The 19,476-nt window shown below is 39.0% G+C and overlaps 1 protein-coding gene across 2 annotated transcripts in view; it reads left to right on the forward strand.

Annotated features, from left to right (window-relative positions):
• zbtb16a (zinc finger and BTB domain containing 16a) overlaps positions 1–19,476 on the forward strand; it is a 107,852-nt gene that overhangs the window by 34,019 nt on the left and 54,357 nt on the right. For both annotated transcript variants that reach the window (XM_082141139.1, XM_082141140.1), the window contains exon 3: positions 11,098–11,195. In XM_082141139.1, coding sequence (XP_081997265.1) covers positions 11,098–11,195 — 98 coding nt within the window. The remainder of the gene's footprint in view (positions 1–11,097; positions 11,196–19,476) is intronic.

Raw genomic sequence — 19,476 nt, forward strand, 5'->3', positions numbered from 1 at the left:
GTGCAGATACCTCATCTTGGCAGGGTACATGCATGCGTACACCTGAAACCCCCCCTGTGGCCCGGGCGAGGTACAGGGCGGTATCACGACACCGAAGGGCGGAGGTGTTTACACAGTCTGGTGTTTCTGGGGTAAAGTTCAGCCAAACCACGCAATCGACCAAATAAAAGCATAAATCAAACCAAATCGAAAGCTAAAAATCCATGGACCACCAGCGAGCCCCCACCTGTCACTGTCTACGGATCGTATTCCGCCTCGAGTCGTTGCGTAACGCTCTGAAAGCAACAGCCAGAGCTATCGTCGACCATCCTGCACAAGCCTTTAATGTCCTTTTTTGTGCCTGTGCCCAGACAACTTAACTCGTCTGTTTACAAAGAGTGTCATAGCAGGTGGTGATAATGATGATATGAGTTGAGGTTAAGACTTTTTTTTTTATGGTGATGATAATACATCTGTGCTCTGCTTCACAGGCTGTTCCTCTTAAATTTTAGCATCTTGTTTTTGCACATTCCACCTTGTACAAGTTGTTATTTAGTTTCATCTTTATTAATGTAACAGGTGCCAGCTTGTTAGAACAGGAAGAAATGTATTTCTCCTGGAGCATGGCAGATATAAACTGGAACACACAAGAGGGTACAAGTATTTGATGTCATCTGAACAGGGAATAAATTATACAAGACATTCTGGAATGTTTCTTGCCTGCTTCTGTCTTCTTTTTCAAAAAGAGAAGACCTAAAGTTAGACATCCTTGAGGTTTCTGCCACTTGATTGAAGGTGATGCCCATGAATAATGCATGGCGGAGGGAACTCTCGTCTGGGGCTTTTTATAGAGCTTGTGTGCGCTAGCCTCACAGATCTGAAGATCAACAAATGGCAACGGAGGAAAACAAGAACATAACAGACTGCTAAGGAATGTTGAGAAATGAAAGAATTGCTATATTCAGAGATAGAAAGAGGCTGGCGTTGTGATAAAAGGAGAAGAAAAAGAGGATTTGGGAGCTTGCGCTGCCATTTAACCTCACACTCTGCCAGGCTTAAAGATGTCAGTTAACCCAGCGCTTTTCTTGTTTTCTCCTTTCCGCACTCACTCTCTCTCTCTCTCTCTCCTTTTCTCTCTTCTCGGTCTCATTTTTACCAAGAAGCGCAAACCCTTGATTAGCCGGCACAGCTATTATTGTAAGTGTCACAGGCTTTCAAATCACAGAGCTAATCACTGAACACAGACCTGATATATTTGCAAACATGAGTGTCCTCAAAAAAAAGAAAAAAGACTCCTCCTTCTGTCACCATCAATAACCTTAAACGTCACGGTATCCCTTTTATTGGCAAATGCGCCGGTCATAGAGCTCTAGTTTGTGTCATTAGGTTAATCACAGAGGCTGTCTTGTAATGGCTGCCAGTGAATGAGGCATTAGGTGTGAATCCTTTCCCCTGAGCTGTTGTTGAGGGTGCAGGTATAAATTGTGGATTAGAACAGGGGGAATGTGTCTCTTTTTCCCAGGTAGCGCAATTAGGAGCGCCGGCTTAAGCCCGCTTCCTGACAGAGCTCTTGTGTGCAGCTAATGCGCCACAGTTCTGCCTGTTGACTCCACAGAAAAGAGGCTTCGAAAGGATAATGAAAGGAGTGCTGTGTCGTTCCCCCGGACAACATAATTGAGCTTTGTTCAACGCCCCAGTCTCCCAATACACCTTCGCTGTCTTGTTTTTGAAGAGACCCCCCTCCCTTCTCATAGAAGAGTCTGGACTACATCATGCTTATTTAACCTAGTCTCCACGGTGTGGTTCAGCCACCCAGCATGGGATGTTCACCGAAAAACAAGATTGATCCACAAAACAAGGCAGGGATTTATTGATGACATAGGGCGTAAAAAAAAAAAAAAATGCGGTAACACTTTATTTTACAGTGTCCTTGTTACATGTTACATGTACTTATTATTGTAATAACAGTAAATTATGCATAATTACATGCAACTAACCCTCAACCAAACCCTAATCCTACCCTAACCTAACCCTATAGTAAGTACATGTAGTTGCTTAATATTACTCAGTACTTAAATATATAATTACACTGTAACAATAACACCTTAAAATAAAGTGTAACCAAAAATGCTTATGGCATCTTTGGTAATTTCTTGCAACAGGGCTATGGTTTTTAGCCTAGTGAGCTGCCTTGCTAGCTACAGCCTACTTAGCTTCCTTCTTAGTAAGCATTAGTTCTCCTGATTTGGAATGATAAGCTAATGGTTCTCTAACAAGCAAAAGAGATAGCACACAAACAAATAGTGTGTAAAATATTCCACATTCAGTTCGACTGAACTCTGTGTGTGCGTGTTGTAGGATATATAATTTTTTATTTTTTTATTTACTTAGAATTGTATAAATAATAATAATCATGACTTTTGTTATTATTCGATTAATTTATTTCGCTTTGTTCGCAGTGTTGGTTTGCTGTGTGTAGGTAACATTTATTTATTTGTTTGTTTTATTTTTATTATTATAATTTAATTTATTTAGTTATTGAGTTAGATATTTAGAATAATTTCGCTTTGCCATGTTTTTGAGATTGTTGCAGTGTATTATGGGATTGCCGTTCTCTCTCTTCAATCTGCCATAGAGCCCTGATATACTCGTAGCGAAGTTCTTTTTCGTTCTACATTTAGTGGCAAAAATGACAGCAGTGAGAAAACCGCAGTTAAGAAAGCATCTGATCATGATCCGATGTGGATATGTTTGCACCAGCTCTGCAGTACAGCTCTCCAGTCAAGACGCGTCACATTTATTTATATTGCACTTTTTACAATAGATTGCTTTTAAACACTTACACTTCAATTTCTACTATAAAGCTGTCTAGTGTTTTTCACTTCAAAGAGGGTGGAGCCCAAGAGCGCTTCTACCTATTACCTAATCGCCGCGGTCCAATGGTACTTCGAAGGTGTTTACCAGCCGGAGCAAATTTTTCCAGAAAGTTCCCTTAGGCAAGCTGTTTCGAACTCCCGAAATGAACAAAACCAACAATGTTTTGGCCTGATTTTGTTCGAAATGATGTCACACCAGTTTGTTCTTCGATTTAGTTTGAATTATATTGGGTTTTTAGAATTTGGCCAAAAGAAGTTTTAAGGTGCGGCCACATCTATCGTTGTTTCTAGGGTTCCACTCAACCTGGAATTTTGTGCAATGGTGAAATATTTTGCGACTGCTTGGTTTGAAAGTGACTTCTATGTTTTATACATAACTACACTATTGACAATAGACATTCTTTGCCCATAAAATTTCGCAGCAACTTTGCTCAGCTAATTCCTGGCTGTTATTTGGAAATGGCCCGTTAAATGTTTTGATTGCCTGCCATTTTCCTCTTTCACACAATATGTTGTAAATGTTGTCTATTCTTATCTGTCGAGCTGTAGGTGAAATCTGTTAGTGTCTGTTGGTGTGTGTGTGTGTGTAGTGGGAATCGTAATAAAGGGAGCCATCCTCGTCTCTCTCTTCCTCTCACACTGTCTCTCTTTCTCTGCCTGTATCTCTCTTCAACCGCTACTCATCTATGCTTAGCACGAGTCTGCAGTATGTGCGAGTGTGGCTGGAATTCATATGAATGTCTCGCCGCAGGGAGAGAAGGCCGAGTCATTGATATGTACAGGAGGACTCCTGATAAACAGCCCGCGCCGCTGAGAATTACCCAGCCATTTGATACATTCCGATCATGAAAAAAAAAGGCTGAGAAAAAAAGATCTTGAAACAAAGGATAGACATAAAAACAGGGTTGGTAAACAGTGAGAGAGACTGGCAGTACTATGTAATTTTCTGTCAGTCAAAATAATATATTCAAGCACAATTGTATCTTATAGAGCGTAACCACATTGTGTGTGAGAGAGAAAGAGATAAAGAGAGCGAGGGAGAAGTGGCGCACGGCTCATAAACGCAGTAATGGCTTTTCATGGATGCAGTTGCAGGGGTTAAGGGTGGGCTTATCTCGAACAGCTGAAATTTGGTTGGTTTTTGTTGTTGATGCTGTTGTTTTGTTTTTTTGTTTTTTCGCCATCTGATTCGCCATTGTCTGGCTCATTCATTCTTAATGGACTGGAAAAGACTGGGGAAAAGACATGCTGGTAGTCTCACCGAAGATTGCTAAAATTAAGCAGATATACCGCAAACAGTCAGTTTAGCGATGTCTCATCCCTCAGAAGCGAGACTAAACTGGTTTTGAGTCTTTTTTAAAATATTTTTCTCAAGTATTAAATCTTTAGTACTGCTCCATTTTTATTATTTCATATGCAATGAAGTTCAAAGATAGTGTTTTATTTTAATCATAACATAGCATAACAATTTGAATGAATTAAAATAAACATTGAAAAATTGTATGTGTATTTATATGCATATTATTATATTTTATATTTGTATGTGTATTTATATGCATATATTATATTTTATTTTAGTATATATTAATATATACACTATTGTTCCAACATTGAGTTCGGTAAGATTTTTAAAATGTTTTTGAAAGAAGTCTTATGCTCACCAATGCTGCATTTATTATTACAGTAAAAACAGTAATATGGTGAAATAATATTACAATATAAAATTACTTTTAAATTTTAATATTTATAAATGTAATTTTATTTTTGTAGTGGCACAGCTGCATTTTTAGCAGCTGGTTTTCTTTATAAATGTTATGCATCCAAAAAAAATGTTACTGACCCCAAACTTTTGAACCGTACATTTGATATGTTGCTTGAATCATACTTTTTCAAAATGTGAAACTTTAAATCAAAATAAACTATTTATTTACAGGTTTAAATTAGATTATCAATGTTTTCTTGGACTGTTGGGCTCGCTATGCTTTGCTTTCCCTGTTGAACACAAGACATTGTTTTTCTATTGACATTTGGACATTGTAATAAAGCATTTTATAGCCGAGGTCAGTCAACTGTTCTTTACTAAAGAGGGTCTTTTGAAAAGTCAATTAACATTAATCATCATTATGTTAATGTGGTGGCAGCGTGGTGTCAACACCTCACTGAAATCTCTATTAAGCTCAAGTGCAGCAGTGGATTGACAGATTGGCCCCCCATCCCACTTTCTCTTTCCCTCTCTTGTGCATTGTTGGCCCCCTTTGACAAATACCTTAATCTGAGTGTGCACATGGGCCGGCATGCCTTTTAGGGATTGAGTGGGACCTTCTAAAAGCAGATGAATGAGAGGGGCATGGTTGACTGCACGGGCCAGCTTCTCTGTTCCCAGGAAACAGCCTTCCACTCTCCCATGATTTTCTTTGCATTATCATTTCTTTGGCCTAGTGCACGCAGCCTATCACATGCCCCTCCACTACAGATGTTGATCCTGAGCCTAGTGGTGCTCCAACCAGTTTCATCAGGGTGGAGCCAGACAGATGAAAGACCCTGGATAAAAAGGATAAGGTGGATGACAGTAGACAGTGGACAGTAGAGCGTACTTTATTGGTGTGAGCATTCAGCATCGAATCAGCTCCTTCAAATTGCCAACTACTCCAACTAGCTCGAATAGTTTTTTATTATTTTTCTTATCTTAAGTTTTGATATAGGGCTGTCACCGTATCAGATTTCCATTACATGATTAGCAAGGCCAAAAGAATTCGCAATAACGATATTATTTTGATAAAGAAGTTTTGGAAAAAAGGAAGGCAAGAAGGCAAAGAGAGAGTTTGTAACTACAACTGTTCAAAAATGCATACAAATAATTTACTGTTGTGTCTTAACAACCCCCTTCTTTTTTGCGGAATCCAAAAAATTCACTTTTCTATCTTTTCTCACTTTAGTCTGTCATCTCTACCTAAGTGATTTTGTGTGGCAGTAGTATCTACACTCCGTCAACATTGTCTTGTCCTGTTTTATGACATGTGGCATCCAGCATTAAGGTGCAATACGGCCACCTACTATGTTGGAAGGTCGACTGGCCATAGATTATTTACAATATTATCATATTGCAGTATTAATTAACATGATTAAATTGTTTCATGCTTTTAAATATCACTGTTATTGTCAATACTGGTGTATTGTGACATCTATATTTTGATATTTTAGCATCAGTGCTTCAATTAGTTTACTGACAGCACTTTAGCTGTTTGGATGTTACCAAAGGCTTTAGATATACAAAGACGGTGCACTCATATTACGTATGAATGGCAGAAACTGCAATGCACAATATGGCGGATTAAGTCCCGCCTTCTAAATAAAAGAGCCAATTGTTGATTGATAAAGTCATCGTGTCACTAAAGCTGCCATTAAAAGCTCCAGTTGCCATAGAAACCTGAGACTTGCGCTTAGGACTGCAGATGTACAATGTCTGGTCTGAAAAATATGCTTTTTTATCGCTATTTGAGCAGAATAAATAGCATTTATGCGACGCTTTATGTCAGACTTTGTTGCTGATTTGAAATGTGTTATTTAATTGTAAGTTCAGCAAGCAGTTCCCCCATTCAAGTAGATTTGACTTGGTCTTGGATGCCCGAAATAGCTTCCCGGAGGCGTTGCAAATGTGGACATAGAGTGAACAGAATTTTCTTGAAAGGGACTTTGGTTAAACGGTTTCAGAAAAGTTTTCATTCCATTCAAAAATCTATAGCCATACACATTCAGATGAGGGTCTTTGGGAGTTGTGGTGAATCTCATGCTGATTTTGAATGTCCCACCATGAGTGTTGTATTAAGACATCATGTGTCTTGATACCCATTTCATTCCGTTGCACTCTATTTAGCTATTTTTAAAATGATAAGGGTCAGGTGAGCCCAAACATTGTCTTACTCTTATTAGACAGGTACAGTTCACACTCTAAAAAAATATTGGTTATTTCAACCCATGTTTAAGTCAAATATGGACATACCCAACTGTTGGAAACCTAACTGTTGGGTTTGCCCATATTTGACCAAAACATGGGTTGAAACAACCCAGCATTTTAAGTGTGTGCCTGTTTAACCTGTTTGACTTACTTTCTTCTGTGAAACACAGAAGAAGATATTTTGAAGTGTTTCTTTTTCTTTTTCCCTTCCATACAATGAAAATCAACAGTCATTACAACTGTTTGATTACCAATATTCTTCAAAATAGCTTTTGTGTTCCCAGTCATTCAGGTTTGGAACAGCATGAGGTTGAGTAAATGATGGCAGAATTTTCTTTTTTTGTGTGAATTTTCCCTTTAAGACTGAACAGTCAAGTAGTCATTTTAGGCATCCAACTAGTCATTGTTAAAAATATGTAGTTTTACCTACTTGCATGCCTTCTAAAACCTATTATTTTTTAGGATTCCGGCCTGCTGGGGGGCAGCGAGCGGGCCACACCGACAGGGGAACTCCTAGCTATGATGTACAGCCTGGGGTCCACTCAGGAGTGAGAAAGTTCAGGTTTATATGGGTCGGGCTCTAACAGCTCAATAACACAGACCCGTAATCTACTCAGGTTTCAAACACAGGGCTGATTTACGAGCCAGCATGCCACTCCGGCATTGAAATGAGGTGTTCAGCATATGTTTTGTTGACATAAATTTAAAATTTATTGCCGTTGTCAAAACTGACTGTTAGACAAAGTCGCTTATTAACTGAGTAAATGGCTTGAGAGTTTTATGCCTGCTTCCTTAATGACTACAGTCAGTCTGTTTCAGGCACACAGAGAGCCACCCCTCCCCTTTCTCTTCTGCTTACACACACACACACACACACACACACACACACACACACAATATACAGTTTCTGAGACCAGAGCACAGCTGGTTGGAGAGGCATATATATCCCATAAAATCTACAGAGGCTTTACTTCTGGTTGTCCAGAAAATAGAACTTGTAGTAATTGCAGGGACAGGTGACCCAGCAACTTTGCCTTTACGACAGGACTGCTGCCGCACTCTACGCTGGAAGCAGGTTTGAGCATGTCGTATTCAGGGTCGCCCTCGCTTCCCAAGCACCTGTAAAAATGAGGCACAGATAAAACTAATTACCTCCCTCCGCTTTAAGCAAACCATGATATTGCATGTAAACGTCTTACTGCTTCAGTCAATGCAAAACTCTTTATTAGGATTGGAACAGAGATGGCAGATACAGATAAGCTGATATGTATTTTGATACTATCGTTAATAACCAATATATGACCAATACTATTGACTACCAATATATGAACGACACTATTTTGTCTGAATAAATTATTAATTAAGCACAATTTAAATTACAAACAAAATTCAACTTTTAAACTAAAAAATGTGAATTTAGGCATCACAGTATTATATTGACAGTATGACTTAATATGAAAATGCAAAATCATTTTGAGATTTGGTAAAGATTACGTTTAACATGTAAAAAAAAAAAAAATGTGTGATAGATGATGACATTTTTACTAAATGTAAAAATAGGGGAAATATGCATGTGCAATTATATATTCAATTAAATTTTAAAGTTTTAGTAATTTTGTTGTGTTTGTGTCATTTTGTAGTACAGAAACTAGCTGTAATAAAATAAAATGCGTTTTTTTTATATATTTACATATATATATATATATATATATATATATATATATATATATATATATATATATATATATATATATATAATTTTTTTTTTTTTTTTTTTTTGAAGTAACAAAAATGTTTTGTATGGTTTTAGTTTAACTATAATAACCCTGGTACATCCCTGGAGATATTGTGCATCCCTAATTGAAAGTGACATTTGTAAAGGTAGTAACCGTTTTGTCAGGTAATGAACTTAGCATTAGATGACAGCAGAAGTCTATTATTCTAATGTAAAATATGTAGTGTAAGTCAACCCTTCCTGCCTCAAGTAGCCGGTCTGCCTTCTCTCAGCTCTCAAACATCCCCTCAGGGCTCGGAGGGTCACTCCGCAGTATGCGCTCTCTGTCAGTCTCTAATCAGTAGAAGCGCGCTCTCCTCAGACCTCAGGAGAGGGACAATGGCTAGATTGAAGGCACACAAAGGCCTTTGAGTGTTCCCCCTACAGTATCTCTGTATTGTGCCGCATTAGCCCAGATCCCAAAGGTGCACAGACCCCTGGCTTTTCCCAGCTCCCTCTCGCGCGCTCACTCGCCCGCCCGTCTTTTGAAGTGCCCTTTATCCTGGAAGGCGTTTACAGGCCTTTTTAATTACTTGCAGCTTGCCAAAGGGCTTTGCTGCTTCATTCTTCTCTTTGTTTGTTGGGTCTCCACAATCCCCATCTAGAAGACAGCCATCAGGATTTTGGATGCATTGCAAGTTTTCTCTAACCCCCCCCCTCTTTTGTTTATTTTCTGAAGTCTCTTTTGCGATTCTCAACCTCAAAATGGTTTTCCGTCGTGTTTTTTTTTTTTTTTTTTTTTTTCGCTGAGGTTAAACCACACTTCCTTGCTTCATAATTCTTGCCACTTTTTCTATGTTCTGCCAACTCTTGTTTATAAGAACAGAGAATAAAAGCTTAAATCATTACAACCCAGCATGTGACGCTGATTCACACAACTTCAAACAGAGAGGTTGTCCGATTAAAAAATAGTTTTTGGTTAGTGCGTCGTCTTAAAAGAATCAACCAACGAATCAATTGAACCAAACTGCTTATGGATTTAACTAGCATGAAAATGACACTGTTTAAAGAAAGGAAGCCTGCCTATGTAGTATGAATAGAAAGTGAAGAATACACATCTTTGTTCCTCATTAAAGATGTATACATTTGGCACTAAAGTGCAAACAATGAGCTAATTACCACTCTGGAAACAATTACCAAATGCTGTAAGCATGCTAATAAAAACCAATTCAGTTCACCACTTGCAGCAAGTTGCCAGTGTTCTCGTGGCATTCTTACAAACCTCGTTCTTTGTGCAGCCTTCCTCTACACCACAACCCATAAAACCTCTTACCTGCCGTGACTGAGTTTCATACTCCTAATGGGTGGCTGTGACTAGCTTGAGTTTGTTAGTTCATCAGTGTTGACTTTCGATCATTTCTACTGGCTTATTAGCAATCGGATGTGATGCATCTGAGGATTAGTGCAGTTGAAAAGATGCAGATGCTCGGGATCTTTTGTTGTCAAGCCTGAGAAAGTCACACATGGGCATTCATGGGTTGATTTAAATCCACACATGGGTTATGGGCCAAAGCCAGAATGCTAATTGTAGAAATGGTAAATACACTACAAAATAGCCAGTCTGCACCAGGTTTCAGACTTAATCTAAAGGACAGTGAAACAAAAGGACATCTTTGTCTCTTCCTGTGCTCAATGGAGCGCCATGTGGCAGTACTGACTCACTTGGTGCCCTAGGCGAGATAAAACCATGACCAAAGGGGAAAAAAATATTTTTTTTGACTACTTAGTAGTTGTTCTTCACTTTTTTTGATAAACATTCATTTAATTATTTTCTGTTTATTTATTTAATTTTAGTAAAGTAAAAAAGCAGAACTTTTATCTTAATTCATCAAAATGGCTTTTGAATGTCCACTTGACTCAAAATTCAATGGGGGCACATGCTTCCGTGTGTGGCTCCATTCTGTTAGGTTAATCTTTCCTCAATCCAATAATTGAAGAGAACAAATGTTTCACTTTCAGCTCATGAAAAGTTGACCCCCTGTTTGAAATGCGCCCTGCAGCTCGACTCAGCCGTTAAAGTAACTCTTATCTGAGGGCTCATGGCCATCTATATGTTCCTGTTTAGATAAAGAGCTCCTTCATCTCCACTCAGGGAACTGAATGAATGAACAATAGGTCTTTGAACCCTCATGTGCCATTGATAATTTTTGCTTTCAAGGCGTTTCACGACGTCTAGTGACAAACTTAAATGTATTCTGATCATCTAATATGGGAATAATCAGCTGAAGTGTTTGATGAGAGGGAGATGTGCAGGTTTAACTTTGACTGGTTGCAAAAACTGGTTTAGTTCTCTCTCGAGATAAACAGCGGTTTTACCATTTTTTTCTTTTCTTGGTGTGGTGTGGTGAGAAGTAAATTCCCGTCTATTCTGTCTTTGCCATTTAGCAAATTATTCGAATCTCATACTGTAGTATACCCAGATGCTTTGCCTGATTTTTTTTTTTTGATTTTTTTTTTTGTGAGTAACATGAACAGTGTTGGCTGATGTTATTTTGTCCTGTTTCTCCCTGCAGGAAGCTGCACAGCGGAATGAAGACCTACGGATGTGAGCTTTGTGGCAAACGCTTCCTAGACAGTCTGCGCCTAAGGATGCACTTGCTGTCTCACTCAGGTATCATGACTAATGTGGATGCTTCTTTTTTTTAGGGTTGGGTGAAATTCAGAATATAAGAATTGGCTCACTTTCAATTTATACGTTTGATATTTGAATTAGAATTTAAATTGTATTTACAGGAAGAGGAACTGAATTGCAATCAATAGAAAGTCACCAGATGGTTTCAAATAATTTAAAAAATCATAATAAATTAAAAAATCATAATACATTTGACTACTTGCAGTACAAGAAGAAAGAAGTTACTTTAAAGAAGTAACTTATGTTCATCAAGGCTGCATTATTTGGTAAAAAAAATACAGTAAACACATTAATATTGTGAGATTGTATTACAATTTAAAATGATTTTAATATATTTTAAAATGTAATGTATTCCTGTAATGGCAAAACTAAATTCTCAGCAGCCATTACTCCAGTCTTCAGTGTCCCATTATCCTTCAGAAATCATTCTAATTGGCTGATTTGCAAAACATTTCTTATTATCATCTATATATATTATCTATATATATTTTTACATTATAAATGCCTGTTACTGTCACTTTTGACGAATTTATTGCATCCTTGCTGAATGAAAGTATTGATTTACTTAAAAAATCTTACTTACCCCAAACTTTTGTAAGGTAGAGCATTTCTATTTAATCTTTATGTAGTATCCTACAATATCTTCCTCTGTTTTCAGCTGATTTCTGGAGGTTGTATGTGTTTTTTTTAAGTCTTTCGCTCTTTCTTAGTCTGTAGTGAATCTGGGTTTGTCTATAAAAGCAGTGGGACTCTGGGTTTCCAACCCAGGCCAACAGGAATCTCCCTTCACCTCCTTCTGCAACTGCCAAATTCACAGGCCAGTGAAGTCAAAGTCCTTACTGCACACCAGACATGCACAGTGGTCAAATTTTGTAGACTTTTTGCCCCCCACCCTGTAGAGCCCTCTCGGGTTTATGATAATTAAGAGCGAGTGCTGTGCCGAGGTAATTGATTCTACAGTAATTAGGGGTTTAGATTAGATTAGTTTAAAAAAACTTTCAGATTACACATCCAAACCTTTCTGCCTTGCACCAGTGGAAAATTTTGCTGTCAATATCTTCATATAGTGAGATGAGATTGACTTTTTGTAGGGACGTTTAAAACCATGTGGAGTGGAGAGATGAGTGACATCTCACGCTGGGACGCCCAATTCAATTCATGCACGACTCAGCATGGCAGACTCTGCTCTAAGGAAATATCTAATGTTTATTTTAGAGGCTGTTCAAATCCCAAGATGCTTGTTCAATAACAGACTCTGTGGAGATATTGTAGTACTCGTGCGCTCATAATGGCAGCCCATGGAGCATGGAGCACGGTGACATTTATGAGAGCTGTTTTGCAATGAGACAAAGAAGCAGAGTCTGAACTCCGATGAATACCTCTGTTTGGTATTCCGCACTGACCCGCAGATACGCCTGTACTCGTGCAAAAGTATGTTCTGTGTCATAGTAATCCAGAAATCCTTATGGGAGACTGGCTTGTGCAGTTTGGATAATATGACTGCGGATAATCCTGTGCTCAGAAGCTGGGTTGCATGAGACTGTGGGCTACAGAACGCTTCAAAAAGACCTTTGTAAAGCCACTGACTTGCTCAGTGACTCTCCAAACAGAAGGACTGAGTGTCATTCGGTGTGTTGTTAGTGTTTGCGCGGCCTCACACTGCAGGAGTTTGCTGTAGTCTGAACATCGGTCACTGCGGCTCAAGAGTTTAAGGGTGTCAGTTGTCTTCTGTTTACACTGTCCCCCGCTTTAAACATCAACTCATTTTCTCAAACGACAATGGTTTTTTTGGACTCGATTACATCAAAAATTGTTCTTTCTTTTACAATGCTGCTGCTGCTTCCGTTTCTTATTCTGCTGCTGCAGCTTCTTCTGTTGCTTCTTTTGCTGATTTTTCCTCTGCTGCTCCTTCTGCTGCTTTCTTTTTTCCATTGCTGCTGCTTCCTTCTCTCCTTTCCTGCTGCTGCTTCCTTCTCTTTGCTGCTGCTGCTGCTGCTTCCTTCTCTTTGCTGCTGCTGCTTCCTTCTCTTTGCTGCTGCTGCTTCCTTCTCTCCTTTCCTGCTGCTGCTTCCTTCTCTTTGCTGCTGCTGCTTCCTTCTCTTTGCTGCTTCTGCTTCCTTCTCTCCTTTCCTGCTGCTGCTTCCTTCTCTCCTCTGCTGCTGCTGCTTCCTTCTCTTTCCTGCTGCTGCTTCCTTCTCTTTCCTGCTGCTGCTTCCTTCTCTTTGCTGCTGCTGCTTCCTTCTCTCCTTTCCTGCTGCTGCTTCCTTCTCTTTGCTGCTGCTGCTTCCTTCTCTCCTCTGCTGCTGCTGCTTCCTTCTCTTTCCTGCTGCTGCTTCCTTCTCTTTCCTGCTGCTGCTTCCTTCTCTTTGCTGCTGCTGCTTCCTTCTCTTTGCTGCTGCTGCTTCCTTCTCTTTGCTGCTGCTGCTTCCTTCTCTTTGCTGCTGCTGCTTCCTTCTCTTTGCTGCTGCTGCTTCCTTCTCTCCTTTCCTGCTGCTGCTTCCTTCTCTTTCCTGCTGCTGCTGCTTTCTTCTCTCCTTTGCTGTTGCTGCTTCCTTCTCTCCTTTGCTGTTGCTGCTTCCCTTTCCTCTTGTTTTTGCTGCTGCTTTTTACTCTTCCTGTTTTTACTCATCATCTTCCTCCTCTTCTTCATACTCTGCCTTTCCTGCTGCTTCTTCCCCTGCTTTTCTTCATCACCACCTTCTTTTTCATCTCCTTTCCTTTGCTGCTGCTTTACTCTTGTTTTTGCTCCTGCTTCTACTACTTCCTCTGATGCTGCTTTTACTCGTCATGTTTTTTACTCATCATCATCTTCCTCTTCCTCCTCTTCTTCTTACTCTGCTGCTGCTTCTTCCCCTGATTTTCTTCATCGCCACCTTTTTTCATCTTCATTTGCTGCTGCTTCCTCTTCTCCTTCTCCATCTTTATCATCAGCTTCTTCACCTTTTAATCCTCCTCCTCCTTCCTCAACTTTATAAAATTAATATTAGAATAAGCTATTATACTTAAAGCCTATTGTCACATCAAACTCGGTTGGATTTCAAGTTAATTTATAGCGTTCCCCAAATCCTTGTGAAATGATCTCAGATCCCTGAAACAAACATCTGATGAGGGGATCTGCACGAGGTGGCTGAGCTTGGCCGTGTTCAAGCACTCTGCCACATATAGTTTCTGTTTTTTCCCCTTTATTTACATCACCCTTGTAAGTTTGAGCCAAAAATGAGAAATATCGGTAATCACAATAGAAGTTTTGCATTGAAAACGGCACAAGAACCAGTCTTAATTCCTTAAGATCTTTACCAAAAACAGTCTCAGACAGCCTCCCTCAACAGGCGGAATAAGCGAGCATTGCGAGGCGGCTTATTTTTAGTGCATCAAAACAGAGCACAAATAACCCCTAGAACAAAACAGTTTTAACGTTCATATGCTCGATGCTTGACGCATAGCGCTAACCTGGTTTTTGTTTGTAGCAGTCTGGCTCTTGAGAGCTTCACTCTTGTGTAATGCTCAAGCTTTTCAGTGGAAACACTTTTATAGACAGACAGAGTGGCAGAGAGGCAGAGACACGGCGAGGCTCTTTGATTGTTGTTGTTTTTTTTGTGTGTGCTTTGTTCTTTCATTGCAAACTTTCTGTTTTTATCCTTCCTGTTCTGAGCGGTTTGATTTTTATCAGCGTTCACAACGGTGACACTAAGCAAGTGGCTTTGCCCTCCACCTCCTCCGCTCCCTCATCTTCAGGAGAAGGTGCTGAAGAATGGGATTAGGTATGTCGTGTGTATTGTGGTGTACCATTTCAGTCACACACACACACACACCCCTCGCTCCTCTCTGTTGGTGCACGCCGTCTCTGTTTGTTTTATTGTGGACTTGGCAGGGCGCCAGTCTGGGCCGCCTGCCACAGCCCAGGGTACAGTATGTACAGTGAATCTTGCGCCAGTTTTTTTTTTTTCCTTTTTTTTTTTTTTTTTTTTTCTGTGTTGTCTTTTTTCAAATTATTGTCTGACGGCAGTGGTTGTGGTGGCTGTTTTGTTTTTTTGTTTTTTCAGGGGCTTGTGAGGCCTCACGTCCTGGCGTTTGGGTGGAAGTGCACTGCGGTGAGAGGCTGATAATGGAAAAATGTGTGTGTTTTTTTTCTCTGGTTTAAGGTCAACATGGTCTGCGAGCTGCTGGGTAGTGAGGCAGCACAGCATTGAAGCAAAAAAAAAAGGGGGGAAAAAAGTGACTCAGCCATTTGGAGCACGACTAGGCTATTAGTGTTATGTGAGCTTCCCTTGTGACTTCAAAGAGTGCAGAGCGTGGTCTGGGTAGGCTAGCCAAGGGACATATTTTGATCCATTTTTGGGGAGGCAAAGCTTTTCGCTGGGATTACAGATCAACATAGGCTTTTTGGCATAAATCTTCCATATTTTTTTTTTTACTTTTAAATATTTTTTTTTAATCTGCAGCTATAACAGAATGTAGCTATTAGAGGTCAACAACTATTGTATTAATATAGCATACTTTTTTTAAAATATCGGTTTTATATATTGTGTATTTTATTCATATTTTTAATATATTTTTACGTAATTATTACAATGTCTTTTCATCGTTTAGTTTTTTTCTCAGGGTTTTCCATAACTAATTTGTCTAGCTTCAAGCTGTTCGGAATTTATCATAATTATTTTTTTCTGTAGCAATAACTGGCTGTAGCTGTTAGAGGTCAAACAACTATTGTATTAATATAACATTTAATAAAAATGCTAATTTAAATGCCTTTTTATATTCTTAAAATATATGTTTATGTACTGTGTGTTTTTATATATTTAAATATATATTTAGAAATGAATTTTTTATATTTTTTATAGTATGTTATTCAACTTGTCCATGTTGGCTCATTTGTCTAGCTGCTTCAGCGTAAGATATTCAGCATTTATCGTAATATTTTTTTTTTATCTGACGCTATAATCGTCTGTAGCTTTTGCAGTTCCTTAGACAAAAGGTCGACAACTTGAGGTGAAGTAACTTGTGGCAGATAACATGGATAAAAGGCAGGCTCATTCTTTTCTACCTACTTCTTTGGGCAAAGCTTGGTGAATTGAACTGTCCACACACATGCATACATGTACGGGTACACTTGGGGACTGTGTGAACACTCTCATTAGCAAGCCGAAGTGCCTGGTCCAGGCTGATTAAGTCTGTGTGTTATTCTCCAGAGGGCCCAGCCTGTGGACCTCACTTGACTTCATTAGCTCAGTAGACTGAGACAGGTCTAACACAGCAAGACCCCTTGTACGCTATCCAGCAGCTCGGCATGCGCCTTTACCATTGCAATCACACATAAATGCCAATATGGCTGTTTTTTTTTTTATAAAAGTAGTTTGAAAAAAGAGTTTGTAACTCTTCCGTAACATAGTCATTTAGAAGAAACCGGAATCGTTTTCCTGGCTTTTGTGATCTATCAGCTGTTGCTTACAAGTTGACTTGCAAGCACATGGGCTTTTCTTTCTTTTGATGACAGCGAATTAGCCGTTTCAATTATGGCTGTTACTTGGCCCAAAGGCTGTTGTTTAGCTCCATTGTTGCCGAGCTATTATCTTCGTTGTGTAGGAGCTTTTGTCTGCCCATTTCACATTGGTTTCCTGGTTCATGTCCTCAGCTGCATGTGTTGACACTGCGTTTAAGCACAGGAGCAGTTCTCAGATCTGTGTCCTCGCTCTTTAAGGTGAGAAAAATAAATGTTCCTGAGCTGCTTTCATTTCTCACACTAGCATAATCTGAAGTCATAGTATGCCAACATTTGCCTTGTGTGTAATATGAGCAGTGGCTCTCAGTTTTCTTAAAGTTTGGACATTAAGTGGTGACCCAACTCAGTATTGCATTAATAATATTAATATAACAGCAGCAATAAAAAAAAGTAAAAAAAAAAAAAGATTAATATTTTATACCATAAAATAAAATATTTTATTTAAAATATTATATCGTTAAATTTATATATATTTGTTACTTTATATAATACAATACAACAATACAATACTTATATTTATATAATACAATACAATTAATTTATATTATTTTATATATTTACAACAATATTATTATTTTAGCACTATCATCATTTATTTTATATAACTATTATTATTATTATAATTATTTTACTGTTGAATTATGTGCCACATAAATGCCTCATCTCTACACTGTAGCAAATAGTTCACCACACAAAAATCATTATGGTCATAAGGTACATAAACCATCAGCATTGCAAGTGTTTAAATGTCTTCTGGGATTATATTATTTGTTACTTGTGTTCATGGTTTTTAAGGATGAGGCCATGTTATACAACTTGGCCATGTTAACTTTGACCAAGTGACAGGTAGATACATTTTTTTTCATGTTATTATTTGTTTAACACTGGTCTTTCTCTCTTGTCCGTGACCCTGTCAAAACAGACCTGTGAGCCATCTTTGTTACCCTCCAGTTGAGAACCACTGCATTAGGCGGCTGAATAGAGTACTGAAAAATGTGAGGCATGAAGGAAGAGGAAAAGAGAAGACAGAGCACATATCTCTCTCTCTCTCTCTCTCTCTCTCCTCTCTCTCTCTCTCTCTCTCTCTCTCTCTCTCTCTCTCTCTCTCTCTCTCTCTCTCTCTCTCTCTCTCTCTCTCTCTCTCTCTCTCTCTCTCTCTCTCTCTGTGTCAGAGAACGCCGGGCTCCCACAGTCTGGCCTCTCGCCAGCTCTTCCCTCACAGTGATGACATCATCAGCTGCCGGCAGGTCTGGATGTTCTGCCAACATTCCAGAGCGTTTATGATCGCTCGCAGATGTGAGTCCAGGAACATACTGTACCCAAACTAGAAATTAATGAAACTTGACTGCTTTCCAAGCCACATATTCCAAAATAGAGAGACTGCAAATGGGACAGGAGGAGGGGTGGGATGGAAGAAAGGGCTCTAAATAAAGAGTGGGGGGAAAGGGGGAGAATGCCCCGGTGCTCAGCGCTCTCATGTAAATTCTTCACAGCAGCTGATAAAGCCCCCGTCTCACCCTCCTCCTGTCCCTCCCTCCCTCATGTGCAATAGTCAGGGGAAGACGGGCTGCATGGATAAATGGCCTGAGCTTCTGTTTGGCAGTGTGCCCTAAGTTCTCTCTGGTGGTTTAAACCCATAATACTTTCCCTGACCTGTTGATGTACATTAAATCCCCATTTAAAACAGCGTTTGAATTATGTGCCACATAAATCCTCTGTTATAAGGTCCAGGAGAAATGATTACACAGGGAGGTAATGGCTCAGTAATCGTTTGACAAGTTTACATCCCATCAAAAGCTGACAAGAGTTTATTCCCATGATGCCCAGGGGTGAGCTGGAAGGCCTTTTTTTTCTCTCTCTCTTCCTCTGATGGGCCAGACATGATAAATGTTAATGTCTGTGGTTAATGTTTTAATTCCGGAACATACATACATAGATAGATATATAGATATAGATATTTTTAACTTTATCGTTATCGGCCAGATAAGAAAATTTGCCTGATTTATTAAAGCAGATAAATAATGGATTTCCTTCAGCTGAGACACTTCAGATACGCACTGTTCGCCATGATTGTTTTGAATTGCTTGAAATATGATTGGAATCACTTCAAAAAAAGAAAAAAATACAGTGCAACATGTGCAGCGCAAGTCTGTCATATGGGCTACATAAAATTATAATGACAACATTATTATTGTGTGCTTGCGACATGGCTTTTAATGATGAGACTTTTGTTTTGGTAATCAGTCTCTCGGAAATTATATAAACTTGGATTTAGATTTATCGGCCAATATGTGACCCTGGATCCATATCACAAAACCAGTCACAAGTCGCATGGGTATATTTGTGGAAATAGCCAACAATACATTGTATAGGTCAAAAATATAGATTTTTCTTTTATGCCAAAAATCATTAGGATATTAAGTAAAGATCATGTTCCATGAGGATATTTTGTACATTTCCTACCGTAAATATATAAACAGGAAGGGTGGCTGGCCGCACACTGATCCACTCAAGACTGAAAGTCTACAAAAACATTTTTTATTTTTTAAATTGCATCGTGCAAAAAAGTGCAAAGTGCATGTGGGTTAAAAACAGAATAGACACCAGCAAGCAAACGTTTCAGCACATTGCTATCTTCAGTGCTACCGTAAATATATAAAACACTTATTTTTGTGAGTGAATGCAGTAAAATCACGAACATGAATGGACAACTTTAAAGGCGATTTTTCTCAATGTTTCAATTTTTTTTGCACCTTCAGA

The sequence above is a fragment of the Leuciscus leuciscus genome, assembly GCF_965113295.1.
Source record: "Leuciscus leuciscus genome assembly, chromosome: 16".
Taxonomy (NCBI): Eukaryota; Metazoa; Chordata; class Actinopteri; order Cypriniformes; family Leuciscidae; genus Leuciscus; species Leuciscus leuciscus.